Below are 11,477 nucleotides of genomic sequence, written 5' to 3'. Positions count from 1 at the left end.
CTCTGTCACAGCGTTATGCTTTATTCTGGTCTAAAAATGAACACCAAGATGATTTAAACAAAAATTTTCAAACTACTACTAAATGCAAGTTTGCCATCAACCTTTTAAATAGGTTAACCACACTCAGAGTGTGTCAGATGTTTCAAAGTAGCATTTATTTTTTTAAAAGCACATTATGAGGTAAACTTATACCAAAATACTCAGTGCATATATTAATAAAAGGTTTATTAAAATCTTAAAGTTGTATGTAGGTGTATATGTAGATAAAATAAATTCACCTACAATTCTGTCATCCATTTGAAAAGCAAAACAACTCAGTTGAAAAAGTGAAGTCAATTACATGTTTAGAAAGCTTTTCTAATTCTGAAATGAATAACATTTGATCTATTAAATAATTTGCGGGAGGGAAGTAGTTTTGTTTTAGATTTTAGATTTTAGGGGTTATTTTACTAAATCATTCACTTTATGGCTAGTTTTCAGTGGATGTGAATATCTTTGCTAGGAAGTAGGTAAAAGATGACTATAATGCTTATTATTGTTTCCACCATGTCAAAATGATAATATCCAAGCAGGATCAGCTACATCATTTGTGAGCCGAGTGCAGAATAAAAATGCGGGCCCCTTGTTCAGAAAATTAAGAATTTCAAGATGGCTTCAGCAAAGCATTAAACCAAGCACAGGATTTTTCTCAGAGCAAGGCCCTTGTATGACTGCATAGGTCACACACCCATGAAGCCAGCCCTGCATCTAAGTCTATCTCAACTGCAGCTGTAGAAATACCAAAACCTTGTTTATCTTTGTCCCTTGAGCTCTAGTACTGGACTAGGCATTTATAATAGGGATTCAAATGTTTGTTTCTTGCAGTTTCCCAAATTAGTGAGAAATGCTTTCTGACCTATGGTCAGAAAAAAAATCTTATTCTGATGAATATAGTCCATTCATTATAATAAATGATGGATTCCTCTAGTAGTGAATAATTTGCACATCACATTCTGGCTTCATGGAAACTCGGGGCCATGTATCGTGAAGATTTATTTGATTCATTAAATAAAAATTTATTGATCCTGCTGGGCCCTGGAAATAGAAGAATAAATAAGACACTCCCTGCCCTCAAGGAGCTTACAGTCTAGCATAAGAATTTACAGTACCTCAGAATCTAATGAGAAATCTTTTTGGTGTCTAGTATGTGGAACACTCCAGATTTCCTGAAAAGGAGAATCTAAAATTTATCAGAAAGCACAGTTCGGAAATGAAAGATGCAGTGAAATTTTGAAGGAAATTCAAATATTCAACCTTTAATGTAAAAACCATGAAATCTAAATGAGGAAGAAACAGAAAAGCTGAAAATTCTATTTTAAATACTTGGGACCAGATTTAAATTTTAAAAATTATTTTATTATCTTTGGGTGACATTTTCACTTATAGTGACATTATATACACATACCTACAGGAGGTGTATGCATGTGAGATGTATTCCTTGGAGTTTTTGATAAAAACCCATTTTTCTATCACTAATTCATTTACAACTAAAGAAAGCAGGATACATGCAAATTTGAGACTTTTTGATAATCATTTCCATTTGAATGGGAGAAATTCTTCAGAATTGTTTTTAGGGTATAAATTTCAGTACAGTCTTATTGTGCACTGAGACTGAACTGTGTCTTTGTACAATATGTGATAATTTAAGCATATATTTTAATAGTTATTGACAAAGTTTAATGGCATCAAAAATACTCAAGTCTGTCTGGAATTTATTTTCATTGTTTTTTCCCCCACACTCTTCTTTTTTTCTTAAAACCATGAAAGACCCCTGTGCGAACACAGAGCCTTTGTTGTTGCTTCCCTGTCCTTTGGTTCATTGCTGTTCCTTAGTCTAGCAGCATCCTTAGTTTGTAGTATTTTACTTAGTGGCAACTGAAAAAATCACTAGCCTGGGCTTTAACTGGGAAGTTCTGTTATCCTGACGGTTATTGTGAACCTGTCAGGAAGGTGGTAAGCAACCAAAACATCTGTCTCACAGACGGTGCACACAGAGCTCTTCAGCTCTTTAGACACTAAGCAGGCTTGGTTTTCTCATGTCCCAGCTCATAACAGATGAATCAGCACATTAGAAGGAAGTGGGGAGCCTGTTAGAGGCAGGCATACTGATAGTGTGGTAGGGAGACCACCCTGTAAGCAAAACAAATTGCTTAGCAGATATAAAATTTTTAAATTAAAAAAAAAAAAAAACACACACACACCAGGATTCTGAGGCCAATGATTATATATACCTCAGGGCTGAGGGAATCACTTTATAATAATTGATATTATCTATATGTTATGTAGCCCTTAAAATTTTATGAAGTATTTTACATACATCAGAGCTCATTGGATATTTGTAATAACACACGACTATAACGTTTTCTTTTCATCATGGAAAAATGAATTGTACTGAACATGCTGTTTAAGAAGGCAGGTAGGTATACTAACATATCTGAAAGACTTGCATCAAAAATAATTATGAGTTTAAATTTTTGGCACTTAAGATATATGCATTAATTATCCGAAAATTAATATACATGCTTTCCTTCATGACCAACACAAGGTGTTACTGAATTTTCACAGCTCTCAGTGACTGCTGGTCATTAAATGGGGATGATTGTCATCAGTAAGTTATCAGAATATTTCTCCTGTTAAACACAAGCTTAACAGGTATTTATGGATGCCAATATCATATATTCTAATATGGGAAACACTAGGCTTCTAATAGATTCTCAAGAGTGTTTTTCCTATATTGCACTTTTTAGAAAACAAAGCTTTAACAATGATATAATGTGATCTTGGCTCAAGACATAGGAGCAGGGAACATGTGATTTAGTTTTTCCTTGCTTGTTTTCCTAAAATTTGGTATAACCTCTTCTTGGGGGTGTTAACAAGGAGAAATAACAAAATATACACGTTCTTTGGGCTTCTGAGGAAAAAGACCACCCACATTTTCAAAAGATTAAAATAGAAGCCTCTTCTGCATTAGCCACTTCATTTTCACAACTAAAAATAAGGAACTACTGTATATTTGATGTTCCTAAACTCAATTAACATAGCTTTGCCATAAATAAACCGTTCCGTCAAAAGCTCTTTAAAATAGAAGTACAATTTATACTATACTTACCAACAGTTATACTGTATTATCGGTTATACATTTACCAATTATCATGAATAAAAATGACTAAATAAAAGTTAGCGCTAAAAGCACGAGATTAGATTTTATACTCGAAGTGAAATGGGATGGTAAAATTTTAACTAATTTCCTCCAGTAGTATAGAATTCCTCATGCCCTTTAATTCCTTTATCCGCAGTATTGAGCAGATGACTTTTTAATTATGAGCATACCTCATAGAGGACAAAGATTTTGTTGAACTTACTGGTGGTTAATTTTTAATTCTAATCTATGTGGCTCTGTTTTTATACAAGGCTATTTATCCTCCATTTTTCTATGTCTTACAGCTGCTTATCCTGCTGGAGGTTTTTTTAGTTAGGAATGGACTGTATATATGCCCTGCAATTTATGGTATCCTAATGGAAATTGTCAATCTTGTAATTGTTCTTTTACGTGGTACAGAAGATAAGCCAACTCGAACTTGCAGAGGATGCTAAACAAGTAAATTAACAGGCTAGTTCACCACCCTTTACAAAATGGTAGAGTAGTAAAGCACAGGCTTGGGACTAAAACAGACCTGGGTTTGAATCCCAGTGCTGCTAACCAGTGCCAGCTCTGCGATCTAAGACAAATCACTTAAATTTTCTGACCCTCCATCTCTTCAAAAGTCAATTGATGCTCATGCCACCTATCTTACAGTTTTTGTGAGGGTTTGTAGTAAAGTATGTACATTATTTGACACGTGATAGGTTTTCTACAGTGGTTAAAGAATCGTGGACTGAAATTTAGAGTCGGGCAACATTTGGGCCCAGCATCTGACACGGAGCTCTCTCCAAAAGAGAGGCAGTATATGGAACCTTCTTTTGATTATCAATACAATCATTGTACTTAGTAGCTTATTTTGAATGTCAACATTAGGTATTTTTGTCTCTAAAACTTTGCTTTCTTTTAAATGTGTTTTTAAAAGTTTATGGCAAATTTGTGTTTTCACCGTGGTAATTTTTTTTTTGATGACTAAAAAACTTTGAATTTTTTAAAATATCCATGATAAAATGATCTAAGTTTTAAAAAAATCTGTCCTAGAGATAACATTGTTCCAAGTGAGATGTAACCTCTAGACACATGTGTGAATGGCTGTCTGATAGGTCCTACAAAGAAATGTCATTTTTATTCATGTAGTTGGGTTGTCTAAATATTTCTATAAGATTTCACTTTTCTTCTTATGACATCTTGAATTCTCAGCATCTTGATACTCCCACACTTTCCTTTTCAGTCTACTGGCCAGTTTAAGGGTATTCACAATAATACAACTTAAAGACAGAATAAAAGTCTTCATAAGTCATTGTTTTAACAGCCAGCATAATACAGTAGAAATTGCCCTGAGCAAGGAATTAAGAGACTTGAATTCAAGTCCTGGCTCTGCCACTAATTTTGCAGGATGACTTTAGGCAAGTCACTTAACTTCTCTTATTCATCAAATAATGAGATTGAGTCCATTTTGTTACTTTCTACTGGTAAAATTACTTTCATTTACTTATTTTTTTTTAAATAATCAGAACATCTTCTGGGATTGGGTTAAGCACCTGATGGGTACAGAAGTATTTACTGATGTTTAAGGTAGTATGTTCCAAGCTGTGATCCAGGAACCACCTGAGTAAAGATTACTTGGGGTTCTTGTTAAAAATACAGGAACCTGTCCTCTCCCTGGCTGAATGAGAATCTCCTAAGGTGAGGGCCAAGTTTCTGTATTTTTCACAAGCTCTTCAATAGTTATAATGCACCCTAATGTTTGAGAACCACTGGCCGAAGAGAATGTGATCTAAGAGGGAAAGAGCTAGCCTGTGGCTCGAATTACTTCAGCCTCTGGCAAATCCCTTCTAAAGGACTCCACCATTCAAAGTAAGAAAGCTGCTTACTTCAGAGCAGTCAGCCTTGTGCTTGGCCCCTGCTTAAGGCTTTTTACTTGCTGTGTTCCATAACAAAACACAACAGAAGGGCTTAGTCTTGGCATCCAAGTCACTGACCACCACAGTTACGACAGCAGCCTGAAGACAGCTGCAGTTCTCCTGTCATTAATGGTATGAGAGTTGAGCTGAAGGAAAAAAGATGAGAAAAACACAGCCTCTTTACTCTTGAGTCTCCCTCCACCCATCATCCTGTGTGCTTCAAATAATCTGGCAGAGAAAACAGAAAATGTAAGCCATATTGCTCTCATCACTCTGTGGCCAGAGAGTGTACTAATCTAATAAATAAATCCTCTTCCATACAATAGAAATGACCAAAGCCCATTCCATCTCCTCTTTTCCTTTCTAATGCTGTTGACAGGAACAAAATATCAAGTAAGGACACATGCTAGGAATTTTTAAATTCATACAAGTAAATTACAAAGAGAGGAGGTAATATTTTTTTCTAGAATTTCACAACAAAATCCGTCTCACAGTGAAAAAATATGTATAATTTTAACAGGAAACTTAAAAGACATTTTGTTGCAAGACTGTAACAGTTATAAGAATAATGCCAGTATCTGTGCTCATTGTAGAGGAACATAACACCAACTTTAAAAAACCAAGTATACTGATAAGTGAAGATGAAATTTCTTTTCAGCAACCAGTATGCCAACATCAAACTGCTGGATTTTATTCAACCCTAGCGTTACGAGTTTCTCCTAACCCAACCAAAACTCCTGCCAAATGTCCACAAAACTCACACCAAAATCAAAAAACAGAAAAGAGAATTAAAAGAAAGAAACTTGACAAGAGCTACCATGCAAAAAACCAGCAGAACTGGAGTTCAGTGGCACAGATCAGCAGGAGCAGAGAGGAATGCTGCAAAAGATGATGCCGCCTGGAGTCTAACTTGGCGATGCCCCTGTGATGCTGGACAATCAAGTACACAGGTCACAGGTGGTGTTCATGGACCCATAAGAACCAGGATCTTGACCCAAACGTTTAAGATCTTCTAAAAAGAAAATACTTCACCTAAATTGAAGTAATATGTAAGTCAAACACCAGAAGAGTTCCTTATTTGATGTAAGTTGTGCCTAAAACTTTGGCTGATACAAAGAAACCCGTCCACTAAGGCACCCAGAGGCGATCTGACAATGTGTGGGAGAGAACTTTGTTGTCAGTACCACATCATTATGAGAGTACAGAGAACGGATCACCCGCAGGGGACTGGCTTCTTTGGGCAAACAGTCAATAAGTTCACTGCACTGTTTGTCAAATCCCAACAAGCGAATCCCATAGCCATGTGGGGAAGAAATCATTCGCCCATCAGGACTGAAGCAAAGTTCTTTGATATAACCTCTGCCTACATTGGCTTCTTCAATGTAATGAGTCAGTCGTAGAGAACAGCGAGGTGAGACAGGCCGCACGGGAGCTCCTTCTTGGAATTCATACACACAAGTCCACTAGGGGAGAGGAGAGAGACAAAGTTATAGAGCACTGTAAATGAAGTATAACCTTTAAAAATTATGAATAACTATATTGTACACCTGTAACATAATACTGTTGTACAGCAACTATACTTAAATTTTTAAAAATTAAAAACCCTATTATAGAGCTCCAAACAGTGCTATAATCCTTTTAAAAAAAAAAAGCTCAGCAGAATGCCAAAGGTGCAGAATTGTTACAAGAAATCATTCAGATGAATGCTACTCCTCTTCCAGCTAACAAAACTTGTAGGCCCCATACCATCTTATCTTCATTCATATCAAGGTTATTCTGTACTATGGCACTTTAAAGACTTTTATTCCCTGAGGCCACTGTGACTTTTGTAGTAATAATTCCCTTTTCTGAGAGTAACAACAATCTTGATATTTGCAAAATTCTAGGGTTAAGACATCCACTAGAATATCTCCTACACACTTCAAAGGCTCTTCTGTCCTATTCGTTGTGGCTTCTAGAGCTAGTGAGATCCTTGGAAGACTCCTGCTTTCCAGAGTAATGAGAATTATAAGGTCCTATAAGACCTTTTCCCCTCATCAGTTCGGTCCCTGCCTTTCCCAAAGCTTCCCCTGGTTTTTAACAAGATAAAATCATAATAAGTTGGCTTAGCAAAACCTCCCAGTTAGCCAACTTAGCTGAAACATCTCAGTCCTATCTTTTCTATATAAGGGATTTTTTACTATGAGATAAAGGAGGCAAGAATTAAAAAGCTGTGCACAGTGTGAACTGATGACTGCTTTAAGGTAATTCCCTGCTTGCCACACCCAGGGCAGAGAGGAGGAAGAACGGCTTTCAAAGGAAGAAGACACCATGAGCACACATGGCAGTGGGAATCTGTTCAGTCAGCCCTGGTGAGGGTGCTGCCCGTACCTCCTGATCATCAGTGTTGCTTGAGCACCGAAGAAGAGTGGCCCAGCCTTTTGGGTGCAGCTGTAAGGATGTGATGCAGTTTCCACGGTCTCTCTCCCCAGGAACTTCAGGGGTTAAGACTTCAAGACTATTTCGTGGTGAAACTCCTGACATACAAGAAAATTAGGATGTAGAATTTGTATTATCAAAGGACTAAGGCAGCTCATCAAAGCTTTGATTTCTGGCAGCCACCCTCATGTCTTCCTCCATCTGTCCTTTATGCTACCACATAAAATCATGGTGCCCCTCAATGTATGGGGTGTGAGTGTGTCTGTGGGGTGGGGGTAGGGGGAAAGGGTGTGATTAGAACTAAAGAATCCAAGTTTCTGCAGCAGGAATCACCAATGACCCTTTAAGGCAAAGGCATTAAAGCTAATGAGGACTCCTTTCGATTTGGACCTAACATCTCAGAAAGCTCTTTATTTAAGTAACAAAGTTACGTGACATGAAAAGAATCTGGAAAAATAAAAGATAACAATTCTCATCTCAGAGGACCTGGCGCTCTCTAGTCCAGAGAAGGAAATACTTGGAAGCCATGAGGATTGCTATTTTGTGTGCAAGGAGCAGGACTTATGACCCCTAAGGACAATACTATCAATAAGTCAACCTATAATTTTCGAGGCTAAGGGAGCACAACTCACACAGAGACATGTGAACACAAGTGGTGGGAGACACTGCCAATGGTAAGTATTCCTGGTACTCTGCTGTAGCCAGTCATTTCTTTCTACCTCGCCCCGGTGAAAGTGACTGCAACCGTGAACCATAGTTACTAATGGGAGTGTGTCATATCCCTCAAGTATGTGGAGAACCACTTTCATAGACATTGTGAGGAAGCAGCTTAGACATTTACTATCCAGAGAAATATTTCGACACTTCTGTGCCTGTGGAAGTAGTTGCTTTCAAGATAATAAGCTCCCTCTGTCAGACCATTTGTGAATTATTTCTTGCTTAGATGTATCTTTTAAAAGATTCCCTTTAGATTAGTACAGCATTAACAGAAACCAGTGAAGTTCTAAGTTACACTGTTACAACCAAATTATACCCAAATAACTATTTCACATATGATTGAACTTTAATAACAATTTTAGGGGGAAAAACCCTATTACAAGAATTAATTTTGAAAATCTATAAAAGAAAGCAGAAAGGAAACTCATTCTGAGTAAGTAAGTAGTGGTTTTTGAGCTGTGCTCCTTGGCGGTTCCTCAAAAGCTGGGAAAGGGGAGGAAACATATGGGGCCAGGGTGGAGATGGGGTGTGGAAGACTGGAGGGTCAAGGGCCTCCCTAATTTCACTTGAACAGTTACTCCACTTTTACTTACGCTACATCCCTAAGAATCCACAGCAGATTTCATGTCAAAAATAGAGTTTGAATCCTGAAATGAATTTGAAAGCCTCTGCTCTATACAGCTATTATATCTGCAAAGTAGGGTGCTAACATAATCTGACACCTGAAGATCCAGGATTTCCAACGTTCAGTGCAGCTTTACTTATAAGCGCCACCTTCTCTTTCCAAGCCCCAATTTGCTTCCTCTCTCTGCCCAAGCTCCCCATACATCATCTTTTCTCCCATTCCCAACTCTCTATAGCATGAAACTGCTGTATAGTTTTGGTTTGGGGTTTACCACTGCAACAAGTAAGCATGTTAACTATTCTTAAATTAAGTTTCTTTTTCTCATGGGTGGTTTAATTAATTGATGAAGATTTTTCTCAATGATTATTAAGACCCTTGGCTTGTTTCCTATAGTCAACGTAGGAGGAGGAGAACAGGTAAATCTGTAAGAAGTGTCTGCTACACATCAAGGGAGAAATGTTACACATTCAGGCAAAAATCTCCAAGAGGAGGAAACTTAACCTTAAGGTGAGACATCACAGTCTTCAACATTCAGAGGACAGGATGGGGCATAGGCTATAGGTTAGGTTAGGAAGGGCTCTCGAACCATTCTACTAACCCAAGTAGTCATGCAGAATAATCAAATATGCATTTACTGAGCATTTACCAGGTGAGGCCACTCAGGGAAAACATTAATTAAAAGTGTAACGTATAGTCCTCGCTTTAAATATCTGGGTAGGAGATATGTTTATTTCCAATAGGTGATACAAAATTATAAAAAAAAAAACTATTTGGCCATCAGTCCACAAAGAGTAGAACAAACAAAAAGTGCTGTAAGAGCTTAGATGTGGATTAGTAATGAGAGGGATGGTGGGTGAAATTTGCATAGATGGAAAGCATTTCAATTAGTGGGTAGAAGGAATAGTTTAAGCAACTAGTTCTACCACAGTGGCTGGGGGAAAACTGGCAAAAGCAGAATGGGGCCAGGTCGTAGTGTACTTTATCCCACAACCCCTCTGAGGCTGCCAGGCATTGCTGAGATAAGGAAGGCAGAGCAAAAAGCCTTCTGGGCTGGAACCAGGAGACTTTCACAAGCACCTGATAAACTCATCTCCTTATATTTACATAGCAGTCACATGCATAATCTCATTTAATTTCCATAATAACCTTGATTGGAGTCTGCATTTCCCAACTACTCCCTCTCAGACTAAACCAAACTAAATCTAGGAAATAAAACCAAAATTAAAATTCCAACAAAGATTTAAGCCCAAGATATTCAGCCCCAGAGACTCTGATTAGCTTTTTGAAAATGATGACTGAGGGGCAAGGAATAGCCTCATCTCTTTATTTTTATGGATTAAAACCAAACCAAAGAAAGCTATTTTGGTAGAATTTTTTGTTGCAAGATTATAAAATCTAACTTTCAACCTACCTTCTCTTTGAGAGGCCCGTGACATATGTTTCTCAGAAGATGAATTAGAATCACTGTGATGACAAGGTGAATTAGAAACTCTAGGACCAGATGAACTCAACGAAGTGGTAAGATCTTGAAAATACAAAACATTCCGACAGTAAACTCTGGGAGTGCCCCTTAACATCTATTTGAACCATACTGTTAAAATCCATCTGAAACATGGCAAGTACATATCCACTTAAAGTTGGCCTATAACTAACACTGAGGCGGGCAGGATAGCTCTTTGGAGTGTTCTAAGGCCTAGCTCCTTTCTAAAACCCTTTAGACCAATGACTTCCTTAAGTGAAATAAAAATGAAAAACTGAATAAACATAGGAGCATCTCTGGTTTCCCATCATTTCTGTAGTGAAATGGAACAGGAAAATTCAGCAATGAAAACTGGGCTGTTCAGCTGTTGTTGAATGTTAGAATAGCATCTAAACAACAGGCCCATTATTGAGAACACAAACAGATCCTTAAAGCATACCAACAACTTTTATCATTTCTACTGAAATTATGTGACTACTATCTCTGAAATGCAATACAAGCTTAACATTGAAATCTGTGGGAAAGTAAAATGAATATGAGATAGTCGAGTCTGATGTATTACTCCAAATAGCAGTCTCTATTCCACACTTTTCTGTGGGCCCACACTTCTATGGGGACTTCTTATTAACCTAATTCCCTTTGATGGTATTAAGTAACAGACCACCCTTAGAAGACAGAAAACCTTGGTTTTTAAGCAAAGCATGACTACTAGACCTTCTAAATCACTACTTATCACTGAGCTAAGGTTCATTATTAATGTTCAATTTTTTTTAATTCTGAAATTAAAAGGACTATACTTGGATATTTATGAAATCCCTTTCTTGCAAATAACTTGGTAAAACTTAAATTTCTACTTTTAGTGGTGAAGTTGGGCAACCACAGTACAATGAGCCCTGCAGACTCCCAAAGAGGTCTTCAGAAGTGGCCCTGTGTATAAAGGAGAAAGATTCCAACCATTTGAAGCTGATTTTTAATACCAATTTATGAACATTAGGTGTTCCAAATACCTAAGTCTTTTTTATTCGGATCTTGTTCATAAACACAGTATTATAAACAATGGATATGTTTCTGTATCAGCTCTTTTTCCTAAAGGTAGATGAAATAAAGTATCACATAATGTAGTGCATAATTTCTCCTGAGCCACAATTTCACTTA

General features: G+C 37.3%; 1 protein-coding gene across 1 annotated transcript in view; it reads right to left on the bottom strand.

Moving 5' to 3' along the window:
- The window catches only part of DCAF10 (DDB1 and CUL4 associated factor 10), a 56,473-nt gene continuing 44,996 nt past the window's right edge, over positions 1–11,477 (bottom strand). The window contains exons 5-7 of the mRNA XM_010952904.3: positions 10,254–10,367; positions 7,453–7,598; positions 1–6,545 (exon numbers count right to left, since the gene is read on the bottom strand). Of these exons, the coding sequence (XP_010951206.2) occupies positions 6,177–6,545; positions 7,453–7,598; positions 10,254–10,367 (629 nt within the window). The 3' untranslated portion in view covers positions 1–6,176. The remainder of the gene's footprint in view (positions 6,546–7,452; positions 7,599–10,253; positions 10,368–11,477) is intronic.

This window comes from Camelus bactrianus, chromosome 4 (genome assembly GCF_048773025.1).
Source record: "Camelus bactrianus isolate YW-2024 breed Bactrian camel chromosome 4, ASM4877302v1, whole genome shotgun sequence".
NCBI classification, from domain to species: Eukaryota; Metazoa; Chordata; class Mammalia; order Artiodactyla; family Camelidae; genus Camelus; species Camelus bactrianus.
The sequence above is the reverse complement of the archived record's forward strand: the minus strand, read 5'-3'. Positions and strand labels throughout refer to the sequence as shown.